A 22,830-nucleotide genomic window follows, 5' to 3' on the forward strand; every position below is an offset into this window, starting at 1 on the left:
AGAATGGATTTCTGACATGAAAAGAGCCTTGTTTTAAAATGAATCTCTCTTGTCCAGAACATAAATATCACAACCTATAAAAGGCCAATATCTAGAACATTTCAAGAAACAGTGTGCCTGTGCAGGTCACAAGAGGAGGCCTCTCAGAGCTGCCAGGGACGCAGCTGTGCGGCACACAGGCCACGAGCTGACTGCATGGGGTGCCCTACCTTCTCCTCCTCACTCAGGGGGTCCCCGAGCTCGTCCTGGGAGAAATCGAGGAACGCAACAGACCCGTCCATGGAGCATACCAGGATGCCCAGCCCGTTCAGCGTCCTGGAAGAGACAGCCGTCAGCAGCTGGGCACCACCCGACGGCGCTTACCTGCCATGGGGGGTGGCCAGGGGAGGCAGAGCCTGGGAGATGTCCCTGTGCCCTGGTGGGGTGGCAGGGCACGTCCCACAGGGCTCTGGGCCCTTCACCTCTCAGCATATGTACAGAGTATCTCTCACCTTATGTTCTGTGAGTTTCCTTTTTTTTTTTTTTTTTGGTCTTTTTAGGACCATATCCAAGGCATATGGAAGTTCCTAGGCTAGGGGTCAAACTGAGCTATAGCTGCCAGCCTACACCACAGACACAGCAATGCAGGATCCGAGCCGTGCCTGTGACCTACACCATAGCTCATGGCAACAACAGATTGTTAACCCACTGAATGAGGCCAGGCATCAAATCTGAGTCCTCATGGATACTAGTAGGGTTGGTTACCACTGGGCCATGATGGTTATTCCCATGTAAGTTTCGTTTTTATCTTATTCTGGAAACCATTAAGAAAATAAACAGGAAGGAGTGCACATCTAAATGAGGTCACTGAGAAGCAGGAAATGGTCTCCACGCTGACGTTGCTCTGATCCATGCAGCGACAGGGCACTGGGGTCATGCCCCTCCACCCTCCAGAGCCTCATCTGTCTTAGCAGGTGTTTCAGCAGCAAATCCCAGGTGTCCAGGGGTACAGCTGTGGACTGGCCGCCCTCCTGAGTCACTGCGTTGCTGGGACACTTGGGCCCCAGTCGCCCAACCCTAACCACACACAAGAGTTCCAACATGTGGCTTTTCCTTTCCCAAACTATACATCGCAATAAGAATCCTTACCAAGAAATGTCCATAATGGATTTGTCAAATAGCTCATGGATAACAACCAATGGCCGCTTCAGACACGTGAGCTGGAAGAGAACATCAGCGAGGGTTAATCAGCGAACAAAACCCTCCAGGTCCTCTCTCTAGCTCAGCGAACACCATCACAGCCAGAAGCCTTGGTTGAAATTTTCCTAACACAGTTTTCCTGAGTTTTGGACTCCACCCAGACAACCACCACCAAGACTGCAACTGTGGACCCCAAGCCTGCCAAAGATGCATGTGCTTGTGTGGGATGTCCCCAAAGGGCCTGGCAGGGGAGATGGATATATACACAATGGAGGTCTTGAAAGGCGCAGGAGCAGGTGCAGGGCTGATTCTGAGACCCAGAGAGGGAGTGAGGCAGCAAAGGCAGCCCCAGGACAGGAAAGCAGCCCATCCAGGCCCCAGGTTGGGCACACGTCTCTAAGGCTCAGCATGACAGATCCCAGGACCATAGGCTCAGGCTGCAGACTATGTGTGGACAGCTTGCCAAGCCAAGCAGGCTGCCTCAACGAGCCCGGGTCAGCCTCTACCACTGCTCTGCTGACATGCTGTCTCCCATCTCCGCACAGTCACATGCCCTCACAGAGTGCCAACAATGGCCGTCACCACTCTAAGTGTTCTCTGGGTCTAGACACAAGAGCTGCTCTGGCCAGCGGGTCAGGGTGGCCTCTCCTGACCAGGCCCCGCTTCAGGGAGGAAACACCCACTGACCACCATGAAAGCAGGGATCTTCCCTTTCCCAGGCCCCCAGAAGTGTGAAGGCCACGCTGGGCTCACCCAGACAGACAGCGAGCGATCCTTGCTGCCAACAGCACAGCAACAGTATGGGCAGCTAGGCTTCGCAGAGCTCCCATTCTTCTGTTTCTTCTTGAAGATTTTTGGGTTGAATTTCTAAAGCCAAATGACAAACATTAATTCATAATTAAGCAAGTATCAAGCAGGTACCCCACCCGAATACGAGAGACATGCACAATCCCAGCCCACCAAGGAACCTAGCAGACACTCTGCAGGCCTGGCACGTGGTCCTGTGGCCTCACAGCTACCTGACAGGTATGCTGCTGCTCAGGGCTGGAGCATGCCTTATCAAACGAGCAAGTGGTGAGACCTGTCAGATGCTGGCTCTACCAACTAGTGCTCACAGCCTGCAGCCAGGTCCACACATGAATCTCCTGACCAGGCCCTCCGAACACCTCTTGGTTTGGGCAGAACCAGCTCTAGGACCAGGCTTTAGGAACCAGGTCCTAAGGGAGGCCCAAGTGGTTGTCAGGAAAGGCTGGCTCTACCAATCCCTGCTCCTTTCTCCATATTTGATGCTCAGTCAAAACTGTCCAGTAGAGAAGAGTCAGTCCTACAGGACCTGACCAGGCCAGGGTTGACAGCCAGGTCATGCTTTGGTCACTTCAGGGGGTTAACCCCCTGTCACCTCGGTGTCAATTTCTGCAAAGTTGGAAGCACATGTGGAATTGAAAGGGGTGGGAGGAACTCCAGACTCAGATGTGGAGCTCGCAGGCCAGGATGAGGAGAAGCCTGGTACAGGCGGCTCAGAGCAGATCTAGTCCCAGAGGACAGGCAGGAATGGTCAGGGCTGCATGGAGTCTGGACAGCCTAGAACCAGAGGTGTGACCCTGGGCCTAAGTCAGCTGCAAGGCCTGGGGGCAGGACGCTTATAGGAGAGTGACTGGAAGCACTGTGCCAACCACGAAGCAGTGCTCTCCAGACGCTTTAGCAGATGGGTCCTGGGCTCTAACAGAACTCTATGTGAAGTCCAATGTAATTACAGAAGCAGTATTTTACTTGCATAAAATTTATAGCTGAAGTCACAATATCTGATATTTATCATCAATTTAAGCAAAGGGAAGGAGGACTCCGTTCTGATGCATGTCAGGGTCCGGCACGACCCTTCACCTTGGTTAACTGTAGCTGCCATCTATTGACTCTGGTTGCCTAGAGGTGACAAAGTCCTGGCTCTCAGAGGTTGTTTGCAATGAGGCACTCAGCCTGCCTCAGCTAAGGAATCTGGAAGCACTAACCCAAAAATAGATGCACCCAATCTTCTGGTGCCTTGCACCTACCCTCAATGTTGGGCAGGTGAGTGTCCAGTGACCCACTGTGTGGCCTTGAAGCTATGCCTGGCTACCGTGGTCCGCAGGGAGCACGTGTGCTCAGTGGGTACACTGGAAACCAGCCCATGTTCCTGGAGCCTGGCGAGTATGCGACTTGTCAGGGCCACCACGCCTGGGTACCACTGAGTAGGCCCCAACATGTGAGGAGGCTAATGCAGGCCTGAAACATCCCTGATCAATGCCTGATTTGGGTGATAGTCATTATGTCCATCTGCTAGTAAAACACATGGGTGTGTAGGCTGCTTTGTGTGCTCAGTTTTTAAATAATGAAAATTAAATATTTAAAATGAAAGAAGAATACGATATGTGCTGAATCTCAGAGGCCAGCTCAGTCCACATGTGACCAGGCTCTGAGGCCGAGAGGACTCACCACGACCGTCACAGCTTTCCGGTGCCCAACAAAGTCCATGTTGGTCTTCCAGCCCTCCCGTTCGATAATCTGGGCGGTGGGGCCAGAGTTGTTCATGGCGTGGGCAGACACCAGGTAGTGCCCGTCAGGTGACCAGCTGAGCCGCAGCACATGGGTCGTTCCTCCACACTGCAAGAGACACCCGTGCTTTAGCCCAAGGCCAACTCTGTGACCACATGTGGCCCCAAGAACCAAGCTGATCTCAGATCTACAGAGGCATGATGATGCTTCCGGCTGCACTGCAACTGTGTTCTGGCCTCTCCAGGTAACCCCACAGAAGGCTGTCAGGAGAGGCCCTCTACCTTCCCCTGAGGCATGGCTGCCTCTTCACTGTCAACCCTGTGTGGGCCTGACCACTGACCCTTTCCTCCCGCCAGTGCCTGTCAGCCTCCCATAAAGTCCTCAGAGCACTGACTGCAGCAGAGGGCCCTGCAGCCCCTCAGAAGCCAAGTTGGGAGCCTGCCTCCTCACTGAAGCCTGGGGATGCTACCTGTCAAGGTTTACAAACCATAAAGGGCACAGCAGAAAGGCACTGTTCCCCCTGCTTAGAGAAAGGGCAGAGGCAGGGCATCCTTTCCCAGTACACCTCCCGCAAAGTGAGGCGTTGGGTACAAGCCAGCCACCAGAGCTCAAGGCCAGTCCAGGATAGCCTGAAAGACTCGGGGTTAAGACCTAGGCTGCACAGCCCTAGAAGAAGCAGGACAGGCCCACCCAGAGGCTCCCACTGGGATCCCAAACATTCCTGCCTGCCTCCCACAGCTGCCTCCCAGGCCCAGCTTGAGGGACCCCTGTGGCCTGGCAGTTGGAGCCCTGAAGAACCGCAAAGGGCATGGAGCCCATGGCTCACTGTACCAGGCAGCTGCCAAAGAGGGCGGAGCTAAGTACAGTGAATACCTGTGCTCTCAGGAGTTGCTGGCAGGGGGAGGGCTGAATACATGACTTGACTCTCCTCTTGCTCCCAGACCTAAGCAGTGGGCAAATGTCCACCTTTCCTGCACAACTTGTGCTCATGTCCCTCTCTCTGAGAAGCCATCCCTGATGTAACCATCCCCTGCCCCCCCCCACCCCCAGCATTTCTGCACACTCTGCATAATTCCATCCCAATCCACATCCATTTCTTGTACTCAAGACTGCCTTACACACAGGGGCACTTAAGACACATCAACCAAATAACAGCGACTTTGAGCTGTGATCCCAGGTGAAGATGAAGGCAGAGCTAAAATAGGGGAAGTGACAGCAAAATACCACACAAATCACTGTAGCCCGACCTGCATACATTCTGCAAACTGGACTATTACCTCCACCCCAGGTAGTTGGCTGGCCCAGGGAATAGCTGTCAGCAGGGATAGCCCAACACTGAGGAAGACATGAGAGCCGCCTCTATCCTCCACCCCCGTATACCCTTCAGCTTTCACACCTATAATCCTTTTCACTTCAAAAGTGGATGTTTCCCAGCTTCTGAGAAGTAAAAGATTTCTGTCACCAGCTCTCAGGCTCCAGGCAGGTCTGGCCCCGGGCAGCCCCTGTTCCATGTGTGGAGGCCAGGAAGGCTGCTGGGCCACTCTCCACACTACCCTGTTACCTCGTCAAAGGGCTTGGTGATGCTGGTCTCTAACTGCCAGTCCAGCGTCCTCCACACCTTCAGGCTGCGGTCATCAGCTTGAGAGGCAATGTATTTACCAACAGGGTCCCAAGTCAACCCCTTCACCAGGCCTGAATGACCTCTCAGAGTAGCCAGAATTTCTGTAAGGAAAAATAAGAAAGATTCGGAATGCATCACCCAGGGGGATACAATGACTCTGAACAGAAACAGGCCAAGGGACTTCAGGAACAGCCTGCCAAGCAAAGGGACTTCAGGAGTCCACTCTGGCCATCCCCCACCCCTGGACACAGGCAGAAGAGCCCCCTGGCCTGTCCCCCTTTAGGAGTGGGCACCATACATTCCCCCCCAGCCACAGACAAAACTTGGAGGGACAGCCAGGGGCCAGGCCTGGGCTAGAGTCAAAACCTGCCCCCCCCCGTCCTGACTATAGCCAGAAGCCCTGCCTGTGGTTTCCCTTGCTGGAAAGAAGCCCATGCCCACCCAAGCACTTCTGATGTGACACTTCCTGGTAAATGGGGACAAGAGTTGGGGCTCAGCAAGTCCTCTATTGTCACTAAGGACAAAGATGAGAGAGACTTGACCTCACAGAGCTGCAAGCTGGGTGCCACCCCAGCCCTGGAGGCTAGGCTGAGGCTCTACACACAGTGGACGCTCACAAGAAAGTGAGTGCCTAGGACCGAGCCCAGGATTAGAATACACTGCAGACGTGAGCTGTGAAGTGCCTCACTGGGTGCAAATCATGGTGCTGCTCCAGGCTCTGCCATTGGTAGAGACTTCAAACACATCCATTGGGTGTGTCAGCCTGCGTCTGCTCAAGGGCTTCAGAGAGATGGCTACTGAGCTGGGGCCAGAGCCCGGGCTGGGCAGCCAGCCCTTGAGAACCACCTGAGCACCAGTGGGCAAGGTCCTGGGCACCCACCCTCATAGCCTATGGCACGTCCATGCCAACTGCATGCTTTTTCTTTAACATAGACATCTTTTTAAACCATAAATGGAACTGATAAAGAAGACCTAAGTTACTAAGACGCCAGGAGATCCAGCTGCTACCAGTGGATGGAGACTGAGCCCACCCGTTCCAGACCCCACCAGGCAGTGGTGTGGACAGGCTGCTGCGTCAATATGGGCCACTCAGAGGAGGCGCAGACCTGGGAACTTCACAGCGTTCCAGATGACCACAGTGTTGTCCACGCTGCACGAGGCCAGCCAAGCATCATGGGGGGACCATGCTACATCCATCACATCTGGAAGACAAGGGCTGGTAGTGAGTCTCTTACCTGGCACTTGGGACTACTCTGTTCATCGACTGGTCAGCAATCCCTGATGTTCTCACATCTGAGGAGACAAGACCTGGGACCATAACTAGACTTCTTAAAACCAATCTGAGAAACTCCTCCATTACAGTTTCTCTATCAATCCTAAAGGCTGAAGGATCTAACTGACCCCGCCCACCTCTTCTCAGATGAAGCCACCGAGGGCTTCAGAGAGCCTGGCACAGGCAGAGCTCCAAGTGCCTGCCAACCCAGTGAGTGTGACACTGTCTTCAGGTCCTGCTCCTCACGAGCTGGATCCCACCTCCATGGCCCTGGGAGCCCCACACAGGGTTACTCATGATTGTTTCTCCGCAGCTCAGCTTTACTACCTATGAAACACTGATAAGGAAAACCCACCAATCAATCTGTAGAGGGTCATCGTGAGGACTGAATGTGAGCAATGGCGACATGTGCGCTGGGCACATACCAAGGCAGTGACAAAGACCAGCTGTGATGATGACAATGACCACAGCCAGCCCGCCACGCTGGTGGGATGGGCAAGGTCTCACTGGCTTCCCACTTTAGGGCCTGCTGCCGCACTAGGCACACAAAGAATGGCTGATAAGGTGAAGAGACAGACATGGTGGCAAGTCATGGGACCTAAACCTTCAGTCAGTGCGGTGAGGTTCTGTCCTGTGCAAAGCAGCGATTTTACTAGCCCACACAGACCTGGTTCAGTGGATGTGGGCGGGGTCCCAGCTTCTGACGCCAATGAGCACAAGCATGTTCGTCACCCTCCATGTTCTGGACTCTTCTTTGAGGGAAACTGAGCATCTTCACTTGTCTGAACTCAACGCTGTGGACTGCTTTGCAAAGACCCTATAACTTCACACTTCTATAAGCAGAATGTCCATTTCAAAAGCTCCCTTATTAGCTGAGGACTCTTTTTCCCTTTTAACTTATTAAGCACATTTTCATGTTTTAAGTTTCCCTTTAATTTGCAAAGTGAAGAGTGCACCTTGGTTGTCTGAAGTTGTCCCAGACTTCTCTGCTCCTGCCCTGTCTGCTGGCGGGTCCGAGGCGAATGTGGCGTTTGCAAAGGCAGCCCCTTCAGTCTGCTGAGCAGACTGTGCTCAGCTGGGAGCCCAGAAAGGAGACCGGTTTTCTTTTAGACATCCACAGACTATTGATAACTCAGACATGAGCTGTAAATCCCACCAGTTTGCCCTCCTGTACTATAGAAGATTTATGTAGTGAAGTCTGTTATTCTCCTTTGTGGTATTTTAAAAGTTAATTCTTTTATTGCTTGTTAACTTTGAAAAATATTCACTCTGCTAGAAACTTGATAAAAAATATACAGTTGTGTTTTCTCTTGCTTGATTTAGAATATTTCTTCAATATCTGCAGTTGATTATGCTGTCTTTAGCTGAGGCTCTAAAGTACTCTTCTTTGACCCCGACCCGCCACATGGCTAGTTACTCCAGTGAGTGCAGGGATTGAGAATTGATGCTGCCTTGACAAAACACGAGTTCTCTGGCACAGCAGCTTACTCTGACTTGCCAACCTTGCCCAGCTCTGAAGGAGTTCTTCTGCATCCTGACTCTTCTCCCCAGGACACCCTTTGCAGTCACTGCTGCGTCTGCAGTAAGTCCACACACAGGATTTGACTTCCCCCCTGATTTCGAGCTTTGGAACATCTGTCTTCAGACCATACACCCCCTTTCCTCACCACAGCTCCATACCACCAAAGACCCTCCCTGCACTTAAAGAATGAAGTTTCTGGTCACTGTCATTTCCACCAACCCTCCATCACCATTCTTGGTGATTCCAAGAGGATGACTTCTCCTTTTTTCCTTTTTCTTTTTTTGGCTGTCATATAAATGAATTAAGGAGAAATTTTATTTCTAAGCTGTTTAAAGACTATTACAAACACCCTCCAACTCCTCCACCTGCTCAAATGACTGTGGCTTCCATGGGCTCAGCCGCTATTCTCATGGTCACGCTCAAGAGACCCTCCCTGCTCTCATCCCACCTTCTCAGATGCCCCCTGCCCCTTTCCCAGCTCACTCTCTGATGGGGCTCCTACCAACTATCTTCTCCAGGCTTGGGATCTATCTTCCTTTGGCTTTCCTGTCTGCACAGGCTCCTGCCTACACCAGCCTGGTTCCATCCAGCTCTGATCCTTGGTTGGGTCTTTCCTGAGCGGCCTCCACGCTGACCAGCCCAATAGCCAATCCTCAGCCCTAAAACTTGACCATGAGGCAAGATGCACGGTTCGCTCTCTCCACCACCCTAATTAGCCTCCCTGATTCAGCTGTACCCTGGGCCCACCCCTGGCCTGTGTCCACCTACATGTCTGCCTGTGCTCTGGACTCACTCACCTCAACACCCAGGGGGCAAGTCCCCTCACCTCGCTGCCAGGCGGTATAAACCTTCTGTTCCATCCACAGGTAATGGCTGTCCAGGCTGCAGTCTGGGTTGCCAGCCAACTCTACAACCTCACCCCACATCTCCTCTCCCAGGAAGCTTGTGTGACCACCTCTCCCAATGTCACCTCGACAACACTGTCTCTCACTGAGACTGTCACTGGTCTCACCAATGTGGCCTTGGCCCCTTGGAGATGGGACTCCATACTGCACCATGGCCCCCTCCCTCTTCTATCACTCAGGGGACCCCCGTGGCCTGGAGGGCCCGCCCTTATACTCCAGGGCTCAGCTCTGGCTGCTCCCTCTGCCTGGGAAGCTCTTGTCCCTCACCTCCTCCACCCACTCTCCCCATGGTCACCACCTTCTCAGTGAGACCCTCCTTGGGACACTGAGTAAAATCGCACCTATCTTCTCATCTCTTACGTGGCTACTTGACTGTCTGTCTCTCTTATAAGAATGTGAGCTCCCTGAGGGGTGAAACAGCACTTGGAACACACCAGGTGCTCAATAAATATCTATTAAATGAATAATAAATATTAATTTGGTAAAAAAACAACAACTTTAAAGTATTTAGTCTTTCCATTTATGAAGTTGTCCCTTTATCTCCTTCAAAAAAGGTTTGTGCTTGGGAGTTCCCGTTGTGGCGCAGCGGAAACAAATCTGACTAGTATTCACGAGGACGCAGGTTTGATCCCTGGCCTCGCTCAGTGGGTTGGTTGGGTGTAGGTCGAAGACATGGTTCAGATCTGGCGCTGCTGTGGCTGTGGAACAGGCTGGCGGCTACAGCTCTGATTTGACCCCTAGCCTGGGAACCTCCATATGCTTTGGGTGGGGCCCATTAAAAAAAAAAAGTTTGTGCATTAAGTCTTAGAAATCTCACATATTTCTTGGCAAGATTATTCCTGAGCATTTTCAATTTTTGATCCTACTGTGTAGGAGTTTTCTCTCTTTTTTTGGCCCCATCTGCAGCATGTGGCAATTCCCAGGCCAGGGATCAAACCTGTACCACAGCTGTAGCACTATCAAATACTTAACACGTCGAAACACACAAGAGCTTCCAAGAATTCTCTTTTTAATCATTAGATATGTTAACTGGCTATTACTAGTGAAAGATAATTAAAAATTTTCTTGTATGAAGCCAATTCAATGACTCATTTTTATTAGTCTTAAGTGGTTTTCAATGCTTTATAAGTTCTAAGAGTAATATTCCTTGGCGTTTTCCTGATGTACAACAATGCCATCCTCATGATCACCTCATTTTTGTATTTTCCAGTTTGTCTACCTTCTTCTGATTCTGTTTAATGCTACTGCAGAAATTCCAAGGTAACAAATGAAGTGACAGCACCCATGCTTGGCTTTTCTTGATACTGACAGGAACAAGGCTCAATGTGGTACGAAAACAGCTTTCTGTGGCCATTTTAAAAAGTATTTTTATTAGGAACTGATGCTGAATAATCTAATACTCCTTTCAGAACACTTCCTAGGATAACTCTGGCTTCTCTTATTTAACCTCTTAGTACATTATGATATGTTAATAGAGTACCCTAGCACAAAATTCTCCCGTTATAGGAGTTCCCGTCATGGCTCAGTGGTTAACGATTCTGACTAGGAACCATGAGGTTGCAGGTTTGATCCCTGGTCCCACTCAGTGGGTTAAGGATCCCGCATTGCTGTGGCTGTGGCGTAGGCCTGCAGCTACAGCTCCGATTAGACCCCTAGCCTGGTAACCTCCATATGCTGCGGGTGCAGCCCTAAAGAAACAAACAAACAAAAATTCTTCCGTTATAAATCATATTTAGTGAAAATGAATTACTGCTTTCAAATGTTATTAAAATCACAAGTATTGTTTCTGACTTTTCTAGCTTTGTTCACATTTGTCTACACTTTACTTCACTGTTATTTTTATTAGGTTTGGAAACACAGGTTTATAGCCTCCTTTGAAGAATAAATATTTCTTTGCTCCATAATAGTTTTTCTTAATAGTTTGAAACAATGCATAATGGATAATGTAGAGTCAGAAGCCGTTTTTGTAGCTAACTTCCAACTTCTTCAGTGTTTACTACTTTGTTCAGGCTTTCCTAACCCAATGGTATCAATTTTGAACACTAGTATTTTCTAGAAAACAATATTTTAGTATTTTGTTTTGTTTTTCAGTTCAATACTATGAACATTATGTTGCATGCTTTGATGATTTTTTCCCCCTTTAGGTTAAATGTTTTCCTAGACCTTTAACTTCTAATTTTATCTGTTTTTTTCCAACCCCCTGATTAAAGATACCAAGTATAGGTTTTTCACATTTTGCTTTTAAAGACCCAGTGCTTTCTATTCATTTATTTCTGCTTTTTTGCTGATTTTTCTTGTTATATGGTTCTAATCATACCTGCTATGAGGACCACTTGCCACATGCTGCAGTGGGCAGGTAACCCCACTGCCCGCCTAGTAGGGGAGAGCCCAGGAGAGAGGCTGAGGTCATGGCTCAGCTGAGTTTCAGGTGACAGGCCCCAGGTCAGTCCTCACTGAGGCCCGACTCCACACTGGATCACCTCATGGACACCTTGCCCATGTTCCAAAGAAGCCCAGTTAGATGCACCCTGGGGAGCTGTGAGTCAGGGTAAGTTACACATTTTTACTCTTATCAAAAATGACACAATGTTACTTTATCAGCTTTCAAAAGTGTACACCCAGCCTGTGGTCACCAAGGGGTGGGTCTGTTCATCTATAAAGCCTCACCTGCAGTGTATGCTGAGCAACGCCCACCCTGCTGGTTCCACCCTGAGCTGTAGGCTCCATTCCAATAGGCTCGTGACATACCCCCTCCCCCTTAAACTCAGCACCTCCCAAACTGGTCTGGCACTTGGCCCCAGAAGCCTGAGTATGGTCTCAGCAGAGGAAACCACGTACTCTCCGGGCATTCAGCTAGGAGCCCCAACACCCCCAAAGAAGTTACCAAGTCAGCCTCCATCTCTCTCAACGACCAAAGGCCTGGCTGGGGACCAAATCACTCCTTTTCCCCAGTGCTGTCTGATGACTCCCTCTCAGGCTTCAAAGCTTTAGTGGCTCCTGCCTCTTCCACAATAAAGGACACCCTCGGGAAGGGGGCCCAGGCACCCATGACCCAGCCCCTGGACACTCAGCCAGTCCAGCCCAGGCAGCTTGCTGCCTTCCATGTAAAGACTGGCAGGGTTGAGATGCTGCCAGCTGGCCCCCACCTGGCAACAAAGCTTTGTTTCTGCTGGACCCTGCTTTGGCACACCTTTCCTGGCCTGGCCGCAGGCTCTCTGAGGCAGAATCGGACTGTACTCACTCTGGGGTCCTGGCATCTAACTGAGAGCGATCAACTGCAGTCCACATCTGAAAACCCAGTCTCTTTCTGCACCAAGCCTACTGAGAACACCTTGCAAACACCAAGTCAAGTGAAAAGACTTAGAGCGGGCCCCTGTGTGGGTTTCTGTGGAATAAGGAAAGTGAGCTTACGGACTTAGCGATCCACTGATGGAGGTAGTGACTCAGTTCCCCAGGACAGACAGCACAATGCAGGGAGTTCTACATTAAAGATATAAACACACACCCCATGAGGGCAGGGGTGGTGACTACCCAGACCTTGGGGGGCCAGGGAGAGAGTGCCCCACTATAGGGAGGGCTATCTGAGGCCCCGCCCCCCAAGGGCTACCCACTTACCGCCTGAGTGGCTCCGTAGGATGGAGACACAGCGCCACTGCTCCACATTGGCAAGCTTACCACTGGAGCCGAACACGGTGCTGGGCCCGATGTACCTACGTGAGAGAGGAGTCAGAAGGGTGCTCTGGGCACTGCAGAGACACTCGCTGCAGAGTGGCTGGTCACAGTGACAGAACAGAGCAGACAGACAGTGCTGGAGAGCCCCACAACACTGACCAGTGGGAATGTCCTATGTGTCTGTGGCATACTGCGTGCCTGCACCATACATCATCAGGTCACGGCAGCAGGCCACAGAACGTCATATGGAACAGGGTACCACCCATGTCATCTATGTGTGAAAATGGATCAGGACACATGTGAACATGTTAACCATGGCTTCCTTTAGGTGGTGGCTGAATTTTTCTTCTTTCAGTTTTCCAAATCATGTGCTAAATATGCCGTGTGTGCTGAATCAACAGTATTTTTCAAACCCTCTTATAACGACTAGATAGATGCCTTTGCCTTAACACCTGAGGCAGAGAAAGCATGGAACCAAGGGTGCTGGCTCCTGCTGCTCGAGCAGTAAGGTCCCAGCTCTTTCTGAGCCCACAGGAGAGCTCAGTGGGGGGCAGCAGCTGGGTAAGAGGGCAGGGTTTGGTCCTCAGCTGGACCCACCCTGAGACTCACTGAGGCTCGGAGGAGAAGAGTCTCCAGGGGATGGTCAGTTCCCTGAGGGTGCAGAGCAAGACCTTTAGGGTAGAAGGGGTCTCCTCAGAGCCCCGTGGAAGGCTGAGAGGGAACAAAGTGAGTGGCACAGAGGGAAGGCTGTAGACCCCCTGCCCTGGATTCCACCAGAGCACCCGACCTTTAACCACTTTGTGTGCTGGGAAATTTCACTTGAAGGACAAAACAAATGAAGCCACCAGTGTCAGCCCCAGAAAGGATCAGCTCTTCACTTTCAGGTGGAAACCCTACAGCCTGCTGAAAGGCAAGAAGGTCCCCAGGCAGGTGGGTGGCTGCCCACCTCCCTGGTCAGGCCCCAGCTGCACCCACTGACATGTGCTTCCCACTACTCCTCAAGGGTTCTATTCCTTGGAGCTCGGGGAACCTCAGTGCCAGGCAGGGGAAAGCGACTGTGATAAAGACCTGCAAAGAAGCTTCTAAAAATAAAATGTGAAGAAAGGAAAATGATGCTTACGTAGCCCGCTTCCACACCATAATCAGTTTGTCATCTCCCCCAGAAGCTAAATACATCCCACTGTTTGACCACCGCACACAGTTCACACATGCTGGGAAGAAAAAAAAATAGGGTGATGAAAATCCAGTACTCATGCTCATTTGCTCTGTGCAGTTTGGTAAGATGCAGAGGGTTTACCAGATCTCATCTACCTAATCTACTCGAGGCACCTACTGTGTGACAGCCCTGGAACAACTCGATTCAAGCACTAACCTACTAGTGCTGTGAGAACAAATCTCCAGAACAGTCTCGAGGGAGAAGCTAGGTCTTCTGAGAAGCATTAGTGCTGGACGAAACCATCAACAGGAGAGGACTTTTTTCCATGAAAACTGATAAATAAACAAATCTTCTTATTTCAAAAGGGCTGTTTAATGAAGAGATCTATTTCTGAGTAGAGATAATTTTCAAAATCAGGGCATGTCTTAAAAAGGCTGAGATGCCTTTTCCAGAACTTTCAGGGGAGCAGCTTGGTAGAGCATAAAGCTCTGAGCTCAAGCCACCTATCAGCTCTCTTAAACTTGACAGCACTGCAGGTCGATGATCCTGCACTTCCAAGCTAAGCAGGAAGAAACCCCCCCGGCCCTAAGGGGCCAGGGCCCCTGGGAGCCCCCCGTAGGAGGGGCGATATCCATGCTGTGGTCCACGTGTGGCCTGCAGGGTGCCTGGTGCTCCAGACTGGAGGACGCCAAGAGGCAGGCTGGGAGCAGGGACACACAGAGTGGAGGACCTCAGGGCATCCAGGTTGGAAACCAGAGCTGGGTATAGTCACCCTGATACCCAGGGCAGGTGTCTAAGGCAGGACAGGAAACCACATGGGCCTGGCAGAGGGCCTCCGAGCAACACGGTGGCCATCTGAGACGTTTGAGAGCTGTCTTTGTGCACCCTTCCCCAGAACCCTACTTCCTCCAGGTTGTTGGCCCCAAAGCCCCATGGAATCAGGCAGTAACGACTCATGAGCAGGAAATCACCAGAGGTACCTGCAGACTGTCCAAAGGTGGTTCTGTGGGCGGGCCGAGTCTTCTGCTGAATAACTCACCCAGGTGTGCAGCAACATCTGTGCCTTCAGACAGCAGGCCGAGGGGAGCTACCGCCGCACGGGCCTTATCTCTCTAATTACAAACACACGTGCTAACCTCGGGCACTGTGCCGACACGCAAAGCCTGCAAAGGGCCACCCTGTAATACCTAAATGATTGTCCATCTGGCAAAGCATCTTGGGGACATTTTCATCCTTCTCGTCATCCTCCTGGAGGACTGGAGACATATTCCAGATCACAACCTTCCCAGAATCCTGTCCTGGAACGAAGAAGCAGAGACAACTCAATGTGTGAGGAGTGTTAACAGGAGACTATGACTGCCCTCACCAGGCTATCATATCAGGCCTGACCAGACTGGGGGCACTGGGGACTGTGGACTCAGCAGCAGGCTGAGGCCAGCCTGACCTTGAGAGAGGAACTCTGGCTGCCTCTAACACAGACCCCAAGGGCCCCTAGAAGGACCCAGACCCCCTCATTGGTAACAGCTGATGCCCTAGGGTGCTCCCAGGTCTTGTGCGTGGGCACCCCAGCTACCAAGAATAGCCCAGTCCCTGTCTGCATGCTCTGAATGTACCCTCAGCACAGGAAAAAGGCATTACTATCTCCTATTGCCCTCTGCTGCCCCTACAGCCGGGAGTCGGACTAAAAGGGGGCCCTGGGCTTCCTTTGGTCGTCAGCTGATGCAGTGCTCTTATGAAATACATGCCTACATATGTTAGCAGTGATTTCGCTTTCTAAGGTTCCCATTATTGTTAACTACCAGAAGGCAGCCCCTCATTTAACTTTCTATTGCAGAGGGCAAATACCAGGACAACACTACCGTAAAGCACATTTGAAGTTGCCTCTTGGCCGGTAGGTAAAAACAGTTCCTAACAGTTTCCTAGACCCTGCTGAGTAGGGCGGGAAGCAGTTACTCCTCTTGTGGACCAGGACAAAAGCCTGGCCACAGTAAGGCTGGAGCTCCTGGGTGAGGTAGCTGGATTCCAGAAAATAGGCCTGATAACTACATGGCTGACTTCATAATCTAACCACTTCCTCCCCTTGCCTCTGGGGCTAAGACTTTGTCCATGGAACCACTGGCCACTCTCCATGCTCAATAAGGTTGAGATGCAAACTGATTTTTTTTTTTCTTTTTTGGCCATGCCTGCAACATGTGGAAGTTCCCAGGCCAGGGATCGAACCTACGTCACAGCAACAACCCAAGCCACTGTAGTAACGCTAGATCCTTAATCCACTGAGCCACTAGGGAACTCCTGAAGCTGACTTTAATATCAACCCAATTCCTAGGAATTGGAAAGAAAAACCCGCCAACAAAATACTTGCAGAGAGCATGCTGGAGCCCAAAAGGGTATTGGGAACAGCAAGCCCTCTCTGCAGCCCAGGGCACAGGATAAGTGGGCAAGGCAGCAGGGCCACACCACTTCCCCTACCCTCCCATCCCCGCCCCTGTTCCTCCAGAACATACCTTGTCCTCCAGTTGCAAACTTGGTCCCGTCAGGGTGAATATCAACTGAAAAAATTGGCTTGCCTGGGAACAAAGAAAAAAAAATACATAACATCTATCTTGGCTTTTATTCATGGGAGAACAGCGAAGACTCAAACATGTAAACTATTGGTTCTTCAAGTAATGTCTCTAATCACTAGTTCTAGGAAAAAAAAGTGTCTACCAATAAATTAGCTGTGAGTAAAGGTGGAATGATCTAACTTTTAGTTAAAATATAAATTACTGAGACTCTCCCCGTGACATCGAATAGCTTAGAGTCTGAAGCAGGACAGGGCCTCCGGTCACTGGAACAGTTGACTGCAGCCCTGGGCACTCAGAGGTGAGAGCCTGCCACCTTCTTGGGGTACATGCTTGTTAAGGCCACAAGTTTCCTGGTGACAACAGCCCTAAGTCACAGGGGCTGCACCTCCAGCCATCTCCTTTCCCTACAGAGCCCCAGCTTTTCCATCCAGCTATCTGACAACTGAGCATGACCAGTGGCTGCAGTGCTCGGGCACCGCTTCCCTCACTGCCCCCCAACCCCCCCCCATAGGTTTGTGCTGCATTACAGCCCAGGCAGAGTCCTTCTCGATGTCTCCTCCAGCTGGGCCTCAGTGGACATACCCCAGGGTGCAGTAAGTTAGATGCCTCATCCCTGCAGGGGAAGGGCTGTGGCACAATATAGGCCCAGGAGCCTATAACCGTCCCCAGAACTGGACGGTTAGCTGAGCAGACCTGAGTAGCGAAGGCACCACAGTGGGCTGTGGCAGTCATCCTGGGGCCTGTAGCCAATGGGCGTGTGTCCAGCTTCTGGCCTCCATCCAGTCCAAGAATGGTATGTCAATAGCTGTGGAGTTTATCACTGCAGCAGCACCTGGCATGGGCCTGGGGACGGTGGCTCAGTAATATCTGTTCAGCTACAAATTAGATGCTTTACAATGAGCTGAACATCAATGATTGCTGATACAAAGGGCTGTTGCCAAGGAGTCTTTTAGCTGAGGATGCTCTGGCTTCCAGGAGGAGGAGGGATGGGTACTAGTACCAGGGTCGCCACCGCTGAAATCACATGGCAGCGAATGCGGGTCAGGCAGAAGCAGGTGGTGGCTGATGAAGGTCTGGCTGAGGTGCCCATCAAGCATGGGAGACCAAGCGCTGGTACCAAGGCCAGCATGGCCCCCAGCCTAGCCCACCTTCCTCTGGAGAGCACACCCCTACAGTCAAGCGTGAGCTTCTATGAGCCCAGGGACCATACCCTCTCCCTCTTACTGGTCATTATGTGGTGGGGGAAGCAGCTGTGCAGGGCCACCAGCTAGCAGAGGTACCAAATGCAAACTCCCCCTCCAGTCCAGGGAGCTGGGAGTAGCACTGGGAAATTTGGAAATCACACCACACGTCATCTCAGCTCTAGCATTACTGGTTCCAACAGCAAAGGCTACCACAACAGGCTCCAGTTGGGCTGGCAGCTCTGGCTGGGTCCGTGAGCCAGAGCTCTTCAGGGACAGGTCAAGTTCAGCCAGGCAGCTGCTGACTGGGCCTGAAGCACATGCAATGTGCTCAAACCTGTCCCCACACGTGGGAAACTCAGTCCCGGCCTGCTGTGAGCACTTGCTCAAGGGCTCACAAGGTAAAGACCTGACACTGTCTGCCCTCCACCCAGTGCGGAGCAGCCAGACCATAAGTGGACAGTGATCTGAGGCCCAGCTAGCCAGAGCTCTTCCTGCAGGGCCCAGACAGGACAGACCCTAACAGTCCCACCTTGACTTTCAAGAGAAGGGCCCTGAGAACCATCCATGGCAACTCCAGGAAGGCAGATATGCGGGGGGCTGGGGGGGGGGATGTGAAGGGCTCCCGATGAGGTGGGGATGCTTGCGCCCTCCTGGGCCAGGTGGCTGCCACCCATGATACTCCTGTGCTGCTGGGAACACATCACCCTTCCCCACAGGCTGGGGGCTGGAGGGAAGCCACTGGGAGAAGGTGGTCTCTTGCCATCTGGGCTCAAGAAAGGCCAACCAGGGCTGCGGGTCCTGCACTGCTGCTCCTAGGAGCAAGGAACAAGGGACTGCAGCATCCAGTGCTGAGACCTGGCTGGGCCCTGCCAACACCAGAGGGCAGTGAGTATTGTGAACTCAGATGTCTCCCTGGGTGGTGATGACCTTGGCAGGGGTCAGGCAGGCGCCTGCACTCAAGGGTCCCAGGGAGCTGCCTTTCTAGGGCCAGCCAAGCTCCTTGCCAGCCCTAACTTGCTTTAGAGCCCCTCTTACCCATAGGCAGCAAAGCCCGGGGCCTTCCCTGAATCCCACATGGCCCTCGCGCATCCTCCCTTCAACGGGAGGGGAAATGGAGGCATACGGAGAAGTCAGAAAAGTTGCCCAAGGCCTCATAGATGTCCAGGCATAAGTGCCATGGTGTGCTCCTGCCAGTGAAGATGGGAGGGTGGGGGTGCTGCTCAGAGGGAGCCCATCCAGGCCAAGCCCCCGGGTGGAGAGAATCAGGGAGCACAAGCCAGGAAGAGAACAAGCACAGGTGCAAGGAAAAGCACCCTACACACCTCAGCCCTTCTACTCTGTGTGCCCCAATCATCCCCACCCATCCCTGGAACCTGGGCTGGCTTGGACCTGTCTTTAACTAACCAAACATGACAAAGGAGACGCTGTTGCAGTGGTGGGCTAGTGAGGAAGACCCAGAGGTTCAACATCTGCCCTGTGGACAAGGCCCTGTCATGTAAGAGACCACCATGCTGAGAGGGGGCCCAAGCACTGAGACAGCAACAGCCAGTGCTGGGCTGGGACATGGGCCCCATGGTGGGGACCCACAGTGGGATGTCCCAGTCCCAGGCTGTTCAAGTGGCCCCAGCAGATTCTGTGAGGAGCCGAGATGAGCTGGCCGCGCTGAGCCCTGCTAAGGGCAAAATCACACACAAGTAATAAAAATACTGTTTTAAGCCAACAAGTTTAGGGGCAGTTTGCTATACCCAAGATGCTAATTTCTTCACTTTTCTGCCTGTGCTGACCTGAGCTGGGCACTCATCATTTTAACCAAAAAGGTTCTGACTGATCCAGCATCAGTCATGAGTGGCCATCAGCAAGAAGAACCCACCTGTGAGCAGAGTGCTTTTTAAGTTCTGAGGTCTGTGCAACGGAGTTTACACCCCCTCCAGGAGCACATCAGAATCACATGCCTACAAGTCACAGGCCAGCCTGACTCCCTCAGAGCACGGAGGTGGGGGTGGGGGCCTGCTTCACAGGGACCGACTACATAGCCCAGGTCCTTTCCACCACACCCCCTCACGACACCCACATGGTAAACATCCACTAGGAGCTGACACTGGGCTAAGCATAGGGAAAATATAAAGATACAGATGGCTGGCCCTGCCCAGGGAAACACAAACCTCACTGCCAAGTCCAATGACGGAGTTGGCCTGGGAATGGAGAGTGGGCCTGACCTGCCACTGCACTGAGGAGGGGGATGGATGCAGACATGAGGCAGGGTACCACTTGGAGTTCAGACCTTCCTGATGGCCACCTTAGAGCAGGGGCTTTGGCAGTTCATGTTAAGCTGGTGGGGCCTCAAGGCTCCAGGATGACAGAGATGAGGGAAGGGAACAGGCCTGGGCAGGGGCATTGCGTGCCCTTCCCTAGCCCAAGGAAGCTACTTGGTCTCCCCAAACACAGTCTCCTAATATGCATAATGGGGGGGCGGGAGGGGGGCGGAATGCACACTCACAAGCGCATTGCAAGACGGGTTAAGACGCTGGTCACAGTGCTTCTAAGATGCATATGCCTCACGGGCCTAGTGTTTCTGAGATTGGGGTGTGCCTGGGACAGGTGTGACTGGCGTAAGTGGTGCTGCGTTTCTAGAGCAGACGTCACAAGGAAGTGGACCTACAGGAGGCCACCAGTATAGAGCTGGCTGCCCACCCCACAGAACTGGGCCTCTCGATTCCAAGGATTGCGGTGGCACCCTGCCCTGCTCCTCCCAAGGGCTTCTGGGGGCGGAGCTGAGGGAAAGGGCATGGGGCTGGACTAGTTGGAGAACTTTCCTGAGGCCCTGTACAATGACCAAGATGAGCTCCTGACTCCCTCTCCACAGAGACAGAGCTGAAAGCCAGATCAGCACACTCTGCTCCCTAGAGCCACCAGCAACCTTGCAGCCTCTGCAGGATGGCCCCCAGCATGCTCAGCCCACACCAGCACTGCTCTCCCATTCTGCTCCAATGATCCCATTCTCATTTGGACAGAATGAAGAGTAAGAGTTCCTGTCATGGCCCAGTGGTTAACAAACCTGACTAGCGTCCATGAGGAGGCAGGTTCAATCCCTGGTCTCGCTCAGTGGGTTAAGGATCTGGTTGCCATGACCTGTGGTGTAGGTCGCAGACACAGCTTGGATCCCAAGTTGCTGTGGCTCTGGCATAGGCTGGCAGCTACAGCTCTGATTAGACCCCTAGTCTGGGAAACTCCATAAGCCATGGGTGCAGCCCTAAAAAGACAAAAAGGAAAAAAAAAAAAAAAAGAGTAAGCTACAGACACTGGTTCCTCCTGGAGTCAGGGAGATTCTGGGAGGAGAAGGCGAGCAGGACAAGGGATACCAGTAGGGCACAAAACAGACCGCCCGGGGGCTTCCAGTCTGGGCTCTGCTGGAGCAGAATCTGGAGAAGGCGAGGCCTTCACTCTCCATGCTGTTCTCACACAGCCCAATAATACTTCGGATCTAAAAAAGTCTGGTACATTTGTAATTCAAAATGAAACACAGGATTGTTTGAAACATTTACTAAGTGGAAAAAAAGTTACAAAACAATATTCAAATATAAGGTGGATACAAAAGACATGATCTTATATGTGGAAAACCCTGAAGATTCCACAAAATAAAGGAATTTAGTAGAGCTGAAGGACACAAAATCAACAAACATTTGTTGCATTTCTATACATCAACAATGAAAATCCAAAAGAAACAAAGAGAAAAAAGTCATCTAAAATAGAATCAAAAAGGAAAAAAAAAAAAAAAAGCTTAGAAATAAACTCAACCAAGGAAGCCAAAGACTTGTGCACTGAAAACTAGAAAACGGCTGCCCTGAGAACTAGCAGAGGCACAAATAAATGGAAAGACAGCCCATGTTCGTGGACATAAAGACTTACCACTGTTAAGGTGTCCACTACATGCAAAGCTCTATAGACTTAATGCATTCTCTACCAAAACTGCAACGACATTTTTTTTTTTTTGCAAAGACTGAAAAACCCATCCTAAAATTCATATGGAATCTCAAGGGACTCCAAACAGCCAAATGGAATTTTGAAAAAAGACAAAGTGGGAGGTCTTACACTTGCTGATTTCAAAACTTACTACAAAGTCACAGTAATCAAAAGTGTGTTATTGGCATGATGATATACAGACCAATGGAACAGCATAAAGAGCCCTGAAATAAACCTTTGCATATATGGCTACATGATTTTCCACAAGACTGCCAAGACCATTCGACGAGGTAAAGGACATTTTCTTCAACTAATAGATGGAGGAAAACAATATCAAGAAGAATGAGGCTGGAATCTTACCTAACATATACAAAAATTACCTCAGAATGGCTCAAAGACCCAAATGTTGAACCTAACACTCTAAAAATTCTCAGAAGAAAACATAAAAAGAAAGCTTCACAACACTGGATTTGGCAATGATTTTTTTAGATGTGACAGAAAGGGATAGACATTAAGAGAAAAAAAACAGACAAAATGGACTTCATGGAAACTTTTGCCCATCAAAGGAGACTATCAACGGAATAAAAAGGCAACCCACAGAATGTGGGAAAATACTGGGAAGTCACATTTCTGATAATATATGGAGAACTCCTAAAACTCAATGACAAAAAACCAAAAACCTGATTCAAAAATGGGCAAAGACCTTGACTAGACTTTCTCCAAAGGATAGCTACCATTTAAAAAAAAGAAAAGAAGGAGTTCCTGTTGTGGCTCAGTGGTTAACAAACTGGACTGGCATCCTTGAAGATGTAGGTTTGATGCCTGGCCTTGCTCAGTGGGTTAAGGATCTGGTGTTGCTGTGAGCTGTGCTGTAGGTCACAGACAAGGCTAGGATCCCGAGTTGCTGGGGCTGTGGCATAGGCCAGCGGCTACAGCTGATTGAACTCCTAGCCTGGGAACCTCCATGTGCCACCAGTGCAGGCCCTAAGAAAAACACAAAAAGTAAATAAATAAAAAAAAGAAAAGAGAAGAGAAGTAAAGTAAAAAAGAAAAAGTAACAAGTGGTGGTGGTAGGGATGAGGCGAAATTGGAACAATACACAACTGATGGGAATGTAAAATGGTGCAGCTGCTGTGGAAAACAATACGGAGGCTCCTCAAAACATTAAAAATAGGCACGACACTAAATCAACTATACTTTAACAAAAGAAAAAAGAAAAAAGAAAAAAACATTAAAAATATAATTACCTGGGTATAGCAGAGCAC

At 51.0% G+C, this 22,830-nt stretch overlaps 1 protein-coding gene across 10 annotated transcripts in view; it reads right to left on the reverse strand.

Annotated features, from left to right (window-relative positions):
- Positions 1 to 22,830, reverse strand: part of LOC125116842 (protein HIRA) — a 73,322-nt gene that overhangs the window by 39,328 nt on the left and 11,164 nt on the right. For 7 of the 10 annotated variants that reach the window (XM_047762432.1, XM_047762431.1, XM_047762429.1 and 4 more), the window contains exons 2-11: positions 16,362 to 16,424; positions 15,045 to 15,155; positions 13,822 to 13,912; positions 12,645 to 12,739; positions 6,436 to 6,531; positions 5,270 to 5,430; positions 3,649 to 3,816; positions 1,933 to 2,046; positions 1,129 to 1,199; positions 210 to 315 (exon numbers count right to left, since the gene is read on the reverse strand). In XM_047762432.1, the coding sequence (XP_047618388.1) occupies positions 210 to 315; positions 1,129 to 1,199; positions 1,933 to 2,046; positions 3,649 to 3,816; positions 5,270 to 5,430; positions 6,436 to 6,531; positions 12,645 to 12,739; positions 13,822 to 13,912; positions 15,045 to 15,155; positions 16,362 to 16,424 (1,076 nt within the window). Of the gene's footprint in view, positions 1 to 209; positions 316 to 1,128; positions 1,200 to 1,932; positions 2,047 to 3,648; positions 3,817 to 5,269; positions 5,431 to 6,435; positions 6,532 to 12,440; positions 12,510 to 12,644; positions 12,740 to 13,821; positions 13,913 to 14,837; positions 15,156 to 16,361; positions 16,425 to 22,830 lie in introns of those variants that run through there. The other 3 variants (XM_047762435.1, XM_047762434.1, XM_047762437.1) reach the window with 3 other exon arrangements.

The sequence above is a fragment of the Phacochoerus africanus genome, chromosome 15 (genome assembly GCF_016906955.1).
Source record: "Phacochoerus africanus isolate WHEZ1 chromosome 15, ROS_Pafr_v1, whole genome shotgun sequence".
NCBI classification, from domain to species: domain Eukaryota; kingdom Metazoa; phylum Chordata; class Mammalia; order Artiodactyla; family Suidae; genus Phacochoerus; species Phacochoerus africanus.